We start from the raw sequence: 14,751 nt of genomic DNA, 5'->3' as shown, positions 1-14,751 counted from the left end.
GGAGTGGGTAAGCTCTGGTCCACCGTTAGGTCCCTGTCGAACCCGACGAAACACAACGACAAGGTGGCAATCACCTTCAACGGTTGTACTTCGTCGGACCCGAAGCGATGCGCGAGCTATTTTAGCCGGCTGTTTACACTGCATCCTCCGGGCGACAGAACCAAACGTCGTGTTACCAGAAGGCTGCACAAACTGACGAACGACAGTGCGCCACTTACCTTCTCCGGTGATGAGGTTCAGGGGGCCATCAACAAAACGAAAACATCGAAAGCCATTGGCCCTGACGGACTCAACGCGCTGATGCTGAAGCATCTGGGACCCCTGGGAGTAGGATATCTCACAAGGGTCTTCAATTTGTCTCTGGCCACTCTCATCATCCCTGACAAGTGGAAAGCAGGGAGAGTGGTCCCACTATTGAAACCCGGGAAACCCGCCAACCAAGGTGAGTCTTATCGGCCGATAACTCTCCTTTCCCCAGTAGTGAAGACACTTGAGGCCCTCCTACTCCCACTCTTCACGACACACCTGGCCCCAGCCCCACATCAGCACGGATTCCGACGAGTGCACAGCACCACCACGGCACTCACCGCCATAAACGCCCAGATAAATCGCGGGCTTAACCAAAACCGCCCCTGCGAGAGGACTGTCCTAGTAGCGTTGGACCTAAAGAAGGCTTTCGATACAGTCAGCCATTCCACGCTACTAGATGATATTTATCAGTCGACACTCCCGCCAGGGCTGAAGAGGTGGTCCGCAAACTACCTGAGCGGTCGGCACTCGTCAGTGATTTTTCGAGATCAAATGTCAAAGCAGAGGAAGATTAAGCAAGGCGTACCGCAGGGTGGTGTCCTTTCACCCTTGCTTTTTAACTTCTACATCTCGAAGCTCCCCCAACCACCAGCGGGAGTTTCCCTGATCTCATACGCTGACGATTGCACGATAATGGCGTCGGGCAATGACATCGATGGCCTGTGTTCCAAAGTGAACAACTACCTCACCGACCTTTCTCGCTTTTTCACTGCGAGGAATCTACAACTTTCCCCCACCAAGTCCACGGCGACCCTTTTCACCACCTGGACAAAGGAGGTCAAGCTGTCCCTTAAGGTAAAAGTCGATGACACACCAATTCCGACTGTGAATAACCCCAAAATTTTGGGTGTAACCTTCGACAGCTTGCTCTCCTTCTCTGCGCATACAACCGCAATTGCCACTAAGGTCCAAAATCGCAACAAGGTCCTCAAATCGCTGGCCGGCAGCACTTGGGGCAAGGACAAAGAACTGTTGCTTTCGACATTTAAGGCAATTGGCCGGCCGGTTCTAAACTATGCTGCGCCTGTCTGGTCGCCTGGTACTAGTGATTCGCAGTGGACAAAGCTGCAGACATGTCAGAATACCGCCATTCGGACAGCGACCGGGTGCCTCCTGATGTCGCCCATACAACACCTGCACAACGAGGCACAAATGCTCCCAGTTGCGGAGCACAACAAATTGCTCAGCAAGCAGTTCCTGCTGGGGTGCTACCGCAGGTTTCACCCCTGCAGACACCTGCTTGAGCCCGAGCCGCCTCCCAGACACGTCAGGAGACATCTCCTCGACTACGCTGACGAACTCCAGGACAAAACTAACCGAGACCTACTGGACAGGACAGTATTCAGACAGTCAATAAACGACATTCACCGGGAGACCGTTACCACCTTCATGAACTCCCGTCCTGTGAATGCCGTAATCGGAGTCCAACCACCACCCATTGCAGATGAAGAGCTCCAGCTTCCCCGTGAGACTCGTGTAACATTGGCACAATTACGTTCTGGATATTGTAGCAGGTTAAACTCCTACCTATCCAGAATTGACCCCGACATACCAAACACATGTCCGGCATGTGAAGGGACCCCGCACGACACTAACCACCTCTTCACATGCCCCCTCAATCAGACTCATCTAACCCCCCTCTCCCTCTGGACCCAACCTGTCGAAACAGCATGTTTCCTGGGCCTACCCCTAGATGAGCTAGACGAAGATGACAGATGATATACCTACACTGACAGGGCTAACTACGCTGTTAAAAACAACAACAACAAGAGCGAACTGTCGATTGTGATGCCCAGTAACTTGAGGTTGTTAACCGTCAACTTGTGGTCATGGATTTTCCAAGCGAGCATTAGACTCCATGCAGTGTAGAAGCGAGAAGGCTGGAGAGATAACTGACATTCGTGACATATATAGCATATTCTGAGATATCGTATAGCTGATAATATTTATCATTTAATTTTCCTTGTTTTTATACTTTCTTTTCCAGCTGTTTGATGTTCCGCCGTTCAACATTTGGCGAGTGGTTTTCACATCAATTTTTTATTATTCGGATTATAAGATTGTATGTATACACAAGTGATTATATCACCGATATCGAATTTACTTAAGGTAAAGGAATACCAAAAGATCTGCGCTCTTAAGGTTCTTAAGATATTTTGAGTTTTAGTTAACTTTCTAGCGCCATTCATTTTTTGTCACGAATTAGTCGTTATTGTGTAATTTTGCTTGTTGTACAGCCTTCCAATAACATCTCCGATAATACAGTGACGTTCAGCGCACTAGACAGCCCTTGGGCGGGGAAAGCTCAGATCATTCTGGTTCTTAGAACCGCTTGTCATGGGAATATACGGATCTTGGCACAATTGCTTTCAAGATATTGTAGCAGATTAAACTCCTACCTATCCATAATTGACCCCGACATACTCAAGATGTGTCCGGCATGTCAAGGTACGCCGTACAAGGGGATTCTGCTGTTTCCGTGGCGCCGCAATCTGATGACGGATTCTTATAGAACTCGACGAAAAAAAACGAAATGAAGGAGTAAAATTTTTTGATATCTCGCTTAGTTTTCGAGATATTGAATAAAAAAGATCTCAAAATGCCCTTCGGAACTTCACTATAATTTGCCACATTACACTATATATTTTTTAACACTTCACTAAAATTCACGAAATATACACTCACACGCGTGTTTTTACTTATTTTTATCCTTATATTCGAATTATTTTTATTAAAATAAAATGCAAATGCATTTGTCCATACAGTCACTTTCCAATTTTAAACGCGAATAAGAAGAAGATTGGAATGACAACAGTATGGTGTTGCCGGATGCCTGCAAATGAAACAAAAATATGGACAAAAATGAAGTATTTAAGTTTAGTGTTAATGTTGGGGAAGGGGGTTATTGTGCCTCCTTACTACATACACGCATATGATGTTTTAATTTTGGGTTCCATGGTTTTAACACGGAAAGAAGTTCTACGCAAAAATACTGTGGATTGCGTAGCCGGAGTTGGACTGATGAGGGTTATTTCTTTGAAGCGCGGCCGAAGGCCGCCCACGCGAAAAGGAGTTCTACACAAAAATACTGTGGATTGCGTAGCCGGAGTTGGACTGATGAGGGTTATTTTTTTGAAGCGCGGCCGAAGGCCGCCCCCGCGAAAAGGAGTTCTACGCAAAAATACTGTGGATTGCGTAGCCGGAGTTGGACTGATGAGGGTTATTTTTTTGAAGAGCGGCCGAAGGCCGCCCACGCGAAAAGGAGTTCTACGCAAAAATACTGTCTTAATTAATTTAATTTTAATTACTTTATTATTTTTTGAGATACGCTTAATATCATTGTTTTTAGGTTTGAATGAGTTGTATGTTTTTACTTTCAAAATTATTTCTCAACTTAAAATTAGAGCAAAAAATACTGCAGTTTTACAATGAACCTTCTACTGAACATCTCTGCATACGAACTTCGTTTTTATTTCAGGTGTATGGCAACACCAACTTTTCGCTAAATTAGAGAACTTTAACATTAAATTACTTGAAAACTAAGCGAGATATCAAAAAATTTTACTTATTCATTTCGTTTTCTTTTGTCGAGTTCTATAAGAATCCGCCATTAAATTGCGGCGCCACGGAAACAGCAGTATTGCCCCGTACAATACTAACCACTTATTCAACCCACTCACATAACACCCGTTTCCTCGAAAAAAAAACTAAATTCTTTATCCCTTTAACTAAACCAATATAAATCTGAATTAGAGCAGAAATCTGCCTGAAATTTGTATTGCTCGCTGCCCACGAGTCTCGCCAATATCGTTGTAATCGTAAGCGAAGAGTAAGTATTTCAAAGTATTTATCTAAAACAAAAAAAAAAAAAACAGACTACTATTTCACACCCAATAAAGTATTCTAGAAAACTGATATACCTCCCCAGATATGTGTAGAGTGACAAAGCTACACAAGGCAGGCAAAATACACACCTGCCAACTGCTGCTTCTTGCCAGAGGCTATCATTCACGGTGTAATCAAAACAAAAATACTCAAAACATACAAGTTACAAATGACGTTAGCGACGGCAACAACAAACAAAACAAACGATTGCACACAACAAAACAATCAAACAGTTAAGGCTGTAAGAACAATTTTATAAAATGTGTAACCATCGTAAGCGAAATTTACGAATCACAATTACTATACTTTACATGTTTCCTTCAACTGTAAAGCAAAGCATAAAATTAAAATGGCAGCGGCAAAAATACCGATGTTGGATTTATGACAATTCTTTGTTCTCCACCCATCACGACTGCGGTTCGTAATACTATTCGAAAAACACATTGGAATCAAGGCAACAATACAAAAGAAGCTTAAATAAAAGAGTTGAGCCACTGAGTAAGTGCATACACAAGTACTGATGATTCAGGTTTTCTTATAATACTTGGACCAATGAAGTAGATTTGCACCGATTACGAGTATAAACAAGTATTTATGTATGTGCAGATGAGTGTATGAGCATAAATAAGTTTAGTGCATAACTGCATATGCGGTATGCAAACACAAATAAAAATTAATGATGATGAATTTTATAAGCACGGTTCCTATGCATATAAGTTGCACATGTACTTATGCAGTTGCACATGTAAATATGTATATCTGTTATTACATTTGGTACAATTTTACTCACCACGTATTTTTGTGCGCTTGGTTAAATTAACACAAACTTCGCCTTTTATTGTTTCGCCTGCTGTATACAACTTTTCCGGATTGCTGAGCGTGATACGTAACCTTTCTGTTTCCATTTTATATTCACTGCTTCTTTTCACGTTTGCAGCTAGATTTTCTTTCAAAAAAAAAGCAAAATAAATTTCTCAAAACTCACTAAATCTAGCCCGAGGCATTTGTTTAATTAGTTCATTTCACAAGTTCGTTGCCTTGTGCTGCTCTTTTGCCAGCAAAATCGCAAAGAAGGCCAAGTTTTTTCTTATCTCTCTCAATATTTGGTATTTCTAATTTTTTTTTTATATTTTTATTTTATCCAAAAATAAAACACTTTGACACCAACGCTACGTAAATCGAAAGCACACGCATCCGCTCCTCCTCCACTTTCTTCTCACACACACTCGAGTAAATTCTTGCTCCCCCTTGTCCCTTGTATGTTTCTGCAACAACAGTCACCTACTTTTTGTTGCGCCTCCCTTCAATAGATTTCCCTATCAGGAATTTTGCATATATACACATACACACACACACACTCTAGCTAATGTTCAACATTTTTCTTCCTTTTGTGTTTTTTTTCTTTCAAATGAACTTTTTGTAATTTTCATTACTCCAGCACCAAACTAAAAATGACAAACAAAGCGAATGCGTTAATAAATGTAGAAATATCCGAACTTATTTTCTTTGCTGTTCTGCTTCACCCGACTCGGTTCCGCACCTATTTACCGCTACGTTCGCTTTTTTCTGCTTTCACTAATATTTTCATTCTGCATCAAACGCGTTGGTGCCGCCAGCTGCAAGAACTCATCGAAAACGCGAAAAACTGCGGCATTCACAGTTTTCCCAGATATGTCGAAGAATACCATTCCTCTGAATTTTATTGCCACAATGCAATGTGTGTGCGAAAGAGAACAGTATTAGCGGTTGGTTGTTGAGTACATAATTAGAACATCTGTAAATTTTTGTGCTACCATTTTAAATAAAAAAATTTTCTTTAATAACTTTTTGCTGTAAGCAGTAATTGAAGTATATAAATTTTAAAGAAACTATTGTGAATAGCTTTCTTCATGAATATTAGGGTTGACGCTGTTTTGCAGTGTAAAATTTTGAAGAAACTCAAAGTTTAATTTGCAGTATAGTTGTTCGTTTTCTCTTTTCCTCATTCTGCTTATATGTAAATGAAAATAAATGCTTTTATTTATATATATATATATATATATATATATATGTATATATGTATGTATTTATATGAGTGAAATTTCATAAAAGTCAACAGTACGGAAAAAACTATCTACCTTTCATATATAAAAGTGGAGGCCATTCATTTGTGGTGAAACATTATAACTCACATAAAAAATTGGAGCACGAGTGCGTCCAAAAACCCTAAAAAGGCTGGGTGCAAGATTGCACCTTCTGAATTCGCTGTGACGTCAGGGCTACAGATAAGCAAGCAAAAGAAATAAAAGTTAGTTCTTTGTCAAGAGGAAGAGTAAGCGAAAGCAATGGAAACTACCAAACACAAGAAATTATACTTATTCACACTTTCTTGCCACGTCGTCATCAGCAAAACAATATACGAGTATTTGGAGGTATTGTTGTAATACATACTTAACTTTTATTAGTTTATTTAATTCACAAATTTTATAATCACAATATTACCAAGTCATTCACAGGGGATTCACCTGCCGTGTTCTGCACGATAATTTCACCCATCTGCTCATACTCGTCCAATTGGTCGTTGTTCAGATAACAACGAAGTGTCATTGGTTAACTTTTTTCGCATATCAACAACACAATCTCAGTTTTGTTGTAAATACATCCCAAGAGACACCAGCCCATCAGCTGATTCAGTCAGATTTGCTCAGTGCCGAATAACGGTCTGTTATTGGCCACACCTTCTTAATTCTTTTCACCACAGTTTTATATGTATTCACACACTCGTCCAATCAGTCGTTGTTCAGACGACAACAGAGTGTTAGTGTATTTTTTTCGTATATCACCAACACAATCTCTGTGTTTTTGAAAACATATCCCAAGTCACGTCAGTCACTAACTAGCAACTCATTTGCCGACAAAATTAATCAGAAATTAACTGGGAGATATTAGTTAACCAGATATTAATACTACATATACATCTCTTTTTGCTACCTACCGATCATCAAGCATTGAAAAAACGTCCTTGAATAATCATTTTATGCTATTATTCAGCAATCTCAAAGAAATATTAATCAGACATTGGGAAAACGGTTCTACGTTACCGAATTCAGTAAGGTCCACTTGGAACTAATGAGGCTTTTAGCAAATTTACATTCACTTCTCAGTGCTACCAATTACAAAAAGTTGAGCTGCCAAACTAATGAAAAAAAAAACAAAACGAAAAAAACGGATCGTAAATCGAACCAGACGTCTATCAAGATCACATCGTTGTTCTTACATTTGCATGCAGTATTTTTATCCGAATCGCCATTATTGACCTTTTTTTGTTTTTTTTTTTTTTTGTTTGGTGGGTGAGGTAGAGTTCAAAATGCCTTCACACTTACTGCGACCGTCGTCTACTGCGTTGTGTAGTCTGGCCACTAAAACAATCCCTCCTCTTCTTCTGGGGAGACTCCCTTCCCGGAACTACTTTTTGCATTACTTTGCGAGGGCCCAGAACGACGTCCATAAAATGGACCAATTCTGTTCACCCACGTCTGGGTCCACCATATTTGTAGCCCGCTTCATGCTATAGGCTCGTCTTCTTACGCCTCTGTCTGTGAGGCTACGCTTTGTTGTACTGCGTCGAGGTCTACCTTTTTTCTACGTAATACGCCTTCAATGTATCTTTTAATCGCATTCTAGCTATCCTCGCGTTCAAGCATATTGCCGATCACATTGGTAGGCGCGATGTCGCATATCTGCTCCCTCAGGGCATTTCATTCTACGAGCCATCTGTCGCAATTAACGAACGTGTGTTCCGGCGTCATCATCGGTGTTTCGCAATATATGCACCTGTGGTCAGTTGCCTTACCCATGCGGTATAGGTATTTCCGGAAGTATCCGTGGCCCGAGAGGAACTGAGTTATGAAATAGCACTCTTCCCCGAAGCTCCTTTGGACCCATTTGCCTATGGTAGAAATGAGCTTAGCCGTCCATCTACCACTCGATTCAGTGTCCCATTGGCTTTGCCACCGCTGAATGGTTTGGCATCTTCGTTCCGCGGCATTAGTAGTGGCGTGTTTTTTCCTAGAGTCCCATGCATCTACTCGTTCTCAGGCCATGGGGTCGATAGGTATCTCCCCGCTGGTCACAAAAACTGCTGAAACAACTCTGAGTGCCACTGTTCGTTCTACAGCCTCCAGTGCTTTGCGCTTGGTTTTGCAATTTAGCGCATCTCCCCATATTTCGCTGCTGTACAGGAGGATTGCGTTTATTAACCATTGGAAGACGTCTATTGTAATGGTCATTATAGATAACATGCAATTCGTGCCTAGATCCAATATATGGACCTTTAAAGTAGTGCCGTTATTACTGAGACATTGAAGACCTTGTAGGAACCGGTGTAGTATTTTTATTGTGTATGTATGTATGGCCGCCGTAGCCGAATGAGTTGGTGCGTGACTACCATTCGGAATTCACAGAGAGAACGTCGGTTCGAATCTCGGTGAAACACCAAAATTAAGAAAAATATTTTTCTAATAGCGGTCGCCCCTCGGCAGGCAATGGCAAACCTCTGAGTGTATTTCTGCCATGAAAAATCTCCACACAAAAATATCTGCCGTTCGGAGTCGGCTTGAAACTGTAGGTCCCTCCATTTGTGGAACAACATCAAGGCGCTACCAGAAATAGGAAATAGGTTTGAAAATCCTTAATATCGAATTAGGGCTACCACCTGTTTAAAAACATAACATCCGTAAATTAAATAAGAAAAAATTATTAAAATAATACTGTATGGTTGTCAATAAATTTAAGAAAGTTTATTTTGTAAAATATTTTTGGAGATGGCTGGTAAATATAAAATTTATTTAAGGGATGTAGCAAAGCACCTCAGATATTTGCTAGTATACAAATTTGCCCGAACACCCTTTGTTGGGTGTCTCACCGAGTTCCACCTATTTGTGGTGAGGGTCTTTATGTTTTCTCAGCAATGGAGCGACCTACAGTTTTATACCGCCTCCGAACGGCAGAAGATTTTTTATGAGGAGTTTTTCCAAGGTAGTAATACACTCGGAGGTTTGCCATTGCCTACCGAGAGGTGACCGCTATTTCTTGCCCGAGGTTTCGAACTGAATGTAGGTATATGTATGTACGAGCTGTGTTCAAAAAATAATTTGAATTATCATTTTTCTTAAGAAATTTAATGCGATGCTCATGCGACGTTGTTTTTGGTCAAAATTCAGTAATTTTGGAACGAACTTCGCTGCTATACGCTACATGCTCCAAACTTCCGAAAAGATTGTATGGCAGCCGATATGCCGACATCCTTAGCAACTTCTCTACTTGTAATTCGACGATTCTCCATAACAATTTTCTTCACTTTCTCAACATTTTCATCGGTTGTTAATGTGCTGGGGCGTCGTCATTCGCATCTTCTCGACCTTGTGTGAAAAGCTTGTACCACTTGTAAACATTTTTTTGACTCAGAGTACTCTCACCGTATGTCACTGTGAACATTTCAAGTGTTTTTGAGCACTACATTCCATTTTTTACACAAAATTCAATGCAACTTCTTTGATCCATTTTTTTCGATAGCAGAAATTCGCCGAACACGCAAAACACTTCTCTTATTTATGCCTCTCACAAGCAAACTAAAGATGCTATATTGCTGAAACCATGAACATATCTTCGAGACGAGAGTACCAACATAAAAAAAAATAATAATAATGGAAAGTCGAATGTACGTATCCAGTGAAATTTGAAAATTCCACTCAACCCACTCAGCTACGGTGGGTAACAACGAGTTCGTACTATACAATCTCTTAAATATGTAGTAGAATGTAAGTATCAAATTTCAATTAATGCGAACCTTATTCTTTCTGAGAAATTAGTAAGCTTTAAGTCTTTAAAATTGCTTTCTTCTGAAGAAATAGGACAGCCTTCTCGTTGCAAATTAGAACACCCAAAGACCTCGTTTATGTTCCTACTGCAGAAATACCAGAATATTTTGAAATACATTAAGAATGGGAATAAAGAATTTGTTGAAAATTGCACATCTTTCGGAAGACACCTATAAATATATATATTTACAATATTTATATAGGAAAATTTCTCATGTTTATGTGGGGAAATGCGCCCATGTTTCTCCATAAATGTTGGTCAATTTACAATTAATGTTTAATCGTCTGCGAACACATTGAAATTTTGGAGGAAATCATAATTACGTAGAGGAATGACTCTGTATTCCATTCGCCTTGAATTACACACTTATGTATTACTAGCAAACCCCGCCCCCTTCGCTGGGCACACTAAAATAGAATAGATATGGTTTAGAACAGAAAATATATGGTTTTCATATTATTTATTTCTTTATTCTTTATTCAAGCGCTTTGGCATAAACAATATTTTTTGTTTTTCTATTTGTTTTTGAGTAAATATAAAATATAAATTGAAAATCAGGAAAAAAGAAGATTGTTTTTAAATTTCAAATCAACGCAAATGAATAACTAAGAAACAACCGTCTTTTTCCTGATCATCCATGAATTTTTCGTTTCAATTTATATGTTTTATTAAGCATTGGAGCTTTTTTAACCATTATCCATTTATATTTTTCAAAAAAAAAAAACGAAAAAAATTGTTTTTTCCACGAACACATAATTTCATTCGGATTTCACATTAAATTCTCAAATTTCGTAAGAAATTATTCACTGTTCCAAAATCCACTCCAAAAAAATTCACAAACAATTTTTACATGTTGCACTTACGCTTTTTCCTTATGGCATCCAAATCAGAAAGAAATATTGACACATTGTAACTCACACTGTCAATTTGACAGTTCAGTTCCGCCCCAAGCGTTAAAAAAGTAAGCGACATTATGGCTGGCTCAAAAGAACGCTGTACCCGTTGCCAGTGCTCCGAATTACAACCAAACTTTACGAAACCCATTTTCAATACTTACTTAACAATGTGCGTAAGTTTGGTTTAATTCGGTGCAAAGACACGGCGGGTCCACGTTTTGGCATATATTTCGAGACCCTAGTCATCAATAGGTATGAAAATTACCCCGTATTAAAGCACTTATCAACAGCTTTCATTTGATATCCATATTGTACAAACACATTCTAGGGTCCACGTTTTGGTCTCTATCTCGAGACCCTAGTCACGGAGCGGATGGAAATACTCTGAACTAAAGCATTCACCAACAGCTTCCATTTGATACCCATATTGTACATACACATCCGAAGGTTACCCGGGTCCACGTTTTGACCTATATCTCGAGACCCTATCTACCAATAGGTATCCATACTATACGGAAACCATCTTCAATACCTCCTTAACAATGTGTGTAAGTTTGGTTTAATTCGGTGCAAAGACACGGCGGGTCCACGTTTTGGCATATATTTCCAGACCCTAGTCATCAATAGGTATGAAAATTACCCCGTATTAAAGCACTTATCAACAGCTTTCATTTGATACCCATATTGTACATACACATCCGAAGGTTACCCGGGTCCACGTTTTGACCTATATCTCGAGACCCTATCTACCAATAGGTATCCATACTATACGGAAACCATCTTCAATACCTACTTAACAATGTGTGTAAGTTTGGTTTAATTCGGTGCAAAGTCACGGCGGGTCCACGTTTTGGCATATATTTCGAGACCCTAGTCATCAATAGGTATGAAAATTATCCCGTATTAAAGCACTTATCAACAGCTTTCATTTGATATCCATATTGTACAAACACATTCTAGGGTCCACGTTTTGGTCTCTATCTCGAGACCCTAGTCACGGAGCGGATGGAAATACTCTGAACTAAAGCATTCACCAACAGCTTCCATTTGATACCCATATTGTACATACACATCCGAAGGTTACCCGGGTCCACGTTTTGACCTATATCGCGAGACCCTATCTACCAATAGGTATCCATACTATACGGAAACCATCTTCAATACCTCCTTAACAATGTGTGTAAGTTTGGTTTAATTCGGTTCAAAGACACGGCGGGTCCACGTTTTGGCATATATTTCCAGACCCTAGTCATCAATAGGTATGAAAATTACCCCGTATTAAAGCACTTATCAACAGCTTTCATTTGATACCCATATTGTACATACACAACCAAAGGTTACCCGGGTCCACGTTTTGACCTATATCTCGAGACCCCAGTCACGGAGCGGCATGAAAAATACTCTGTACTAAAGCATTCACCAACAGCTTCAATTTGATATCCATATTGTACAAACACATTCTAGGGTCCACGTTTTGGTCTCTATCTCGAGACCCTAGTCACGGAGCGGCATGAAAGATACTCTGGACTAAAGCATTCACCAACAGCTTCCATTTGATACCCATATTGTACATACACATCCGAAGGTTATCCGGGTCCACGTTTTGACCTATATCTCGAGCCCTATTTCCAAAATAAAATATGATCCATGTTACTCGTGGATGATGTAGCTTTCGAATGGTGAAAGAATTTTTAAAATCGGTCCAGTAGTTTTTGAGCCTATTCGTAACAAACAAACAAACAAAGTTTTCCTCTTTATAATATTAGTATAGATGTATGTATATATTTTTTCGCTTATTAAATGTGACCGGATGCTGGAACCAAAATTTTTGCAAGCTTCATTCATGATTGTCATTCCCAAACACGTTTTTTATATACATACAAATATAAGTATAAAGGAATAGTAACAGGTATTATTTTGTTGTTAGAGCCCGGTAATTCCTTCTAAGCATTAGTATATCTACATACTTATATATTTGACTAACGATCCATCGTTTGAGTCTAACAAATCAAAATCAGCTGGTGGCATTACAAAGGATGGTAAATTTCTTTGGCTTTGTATTCGCTTGTTCGATGGCTCCTTATCTCAGTTAGGTACTTGGCTTTGCTATTTGCAGTACATACAGCCATGGACAGATAAATAGCACAAATGTTAACCTTATATGTTTAGTTAAGTTTTTAGTACGAACTCTGCTTTGATCAAATAAATTTGTTTGTTTACATTTATTATCGTTATTAAGGTTACATTTATGCGAAGAATTTACCGTTTTTTTTTCGATGGAATTTTTTGCGTTCTATTTTATTTATGCTTTTTGCTGTTCTGAAGTGGACACAAAAATAACACATTTTAACTTGTGCAGCGGAGAGTAAAACTTTAATATTGTTTCAGCGATTTTTGGTATAATTTTTTGTTTCTTAAATAAAATTTTAAAGTAATTACTAAAAATGGGACGTGGAAAACATTGCACGCCGGCGAGAAGAGCTCTTATATACCGTATGAATCAAAACGGAAAAGCTATGCAGAAATGATAATGTGCTCTCGGAAAATGGTTTATAATGCTCTTAGTTTAGTTAATATAAGAAAGATTCATCCTATCTAATCAAAAAAACGGAAAGAAAACCAAAGCCGCGAAAAACTGCTATTAAGGTGGATAGAGCTATAATACGCAAGAGCAAAGCAGATCCTTTTAAGTGGGCACGGTAAATAATGCTTGAAATAAACCAAGAATCTGGTCTACAGGTGCCCAGAAAGCTTGTAGGAAGGCGACTTAACGAAGCCCAGCTGTTTGGTCGCATAAGCAGAAAAAAATCAGTCCTCTCAAAAAGACATATCAAACACCACCTTGTCTTTGCAAAAGCCCACAAAGACAAATCCATATACGTTTTGGAAAAACGTACTTTGGACCGACGAAATAAAAACAAAAAATAGTATGGGACCAGATGGGAAAACTATTGTACGTCGTCCAAAAAATCAAGCGCTAAATCCTAGGTTCACAAAAAGACGATTAAACACGGCGGCGGAAGCATCATGGTTTGGGGAGCTTTTTCCTGGTTTGGTGGTGGGCCGATTGTTCGCATGGTTGGTAAAATGGATAGATTTTAGTGTCTGGATATACTCCAGAATAAAATGGAGCCATTTGTGTTTGAGTTTATGCCATTAAATTGGGCATTTATGCAAAGCAACAGTGTAGCAATGGCTATGAAGAGAAAAAATTAATGTACTGGATTAGCCGGCACAGAGCCCTGATCTCAATCCAATAGAAAATTTATGGAATGACGTTAAGGTCAAAATCGCTAACAAAAATTTTAAAAATTTCGGTGATTTGTGGGCCGCAGTTGAGGAGGCTTGGCACTCGATTTCAAAGGAAAGATGCCACAAGCTTGTAGAAAGCATGGAGCGACGGCTTGAAGAAGTAGTCAAAAATGGTGGATATAGTACAAAATATTAATCTGGTAAAACAATATTATTACTTAACTACCTGATTTGTTTACTATTTTGGCTGTTATTTGGAATTTTTTAGGATGTGCTATTTATGTGTCCAGGAGGTTTCGTGAGTTATCAACGTTCTCGTAAATTAAATCAGAACTGAAATTCTTTTTGACCATTTTTTTGTTTGTTTTAAAGTGGAAGTAAATAAGTTTTTTATTTTTTATGTTGCTTTTCTACAGTAAAAATAATTATTTAAAAACATATTCAACTCTTTACTTTTAAAGACTAAATGCGCTATTTATATGACCATTGCTGTAAATGCATTCAACGAAGGAAGAAAGGTTCCGCTAAATGCAGGTCAGAGTTCATATGA

The 14,751-nt window shown here is 39.2% G+C and overlaps 1 protein-coding gene across 5 annotated transcripts in view; it reads right to left on the bottom strand.

The window, feature by feature from the left end:
* LOC129252524 (arrestin domain-containing protein 1) overlaps positions 1 to 5,948 on the bottom strand; it is a 54,932-nt gene extending 48,984 nt beyond the window's left edge. For 2 of the 5 annotated variants that reach the window (XM_054890938.1, XM_054890942.1), the window contains exon 1: positions 4,985 to 5,948. In XM_054890938.1, the coding sequence (XP_054746913.1) occupies positions 4,985 to 5,099 (115 nt within the window). In that variant the 5' untranslated portion in view covers positions 5,100 to 5,948. The remainder of the gene's footprint in view (positions 1 to 4,984) is intronic. The other 3 variants (XM_054890940.1, XM_054890941.1, XM_054890939.1) reach the window with 3 other exon arrangements.
* Positions 5,949 to 14,751: the final 8,803 nt, after the last annotated feature.

Source organism: Anastrepha obliqua, chromosome 1 (assembly GCF_027943255.1).
Source record: "Anastrepha obliqua isolate idAnaObli1 chromosome 1, idAnaObli1_1.0, whole genome shotgun sequence".
NCBI lineage: Eukaryota > Metazoa > Arthropoda > Insecta > Diptera > Tephritidae > Anastrepha > Anastrepha obliqua.
The sequence above is the reverse complement of the archived record's forward strand: the minus strand, read 5'-3'. Positions and strand labels throughout refer to the sequence as shown.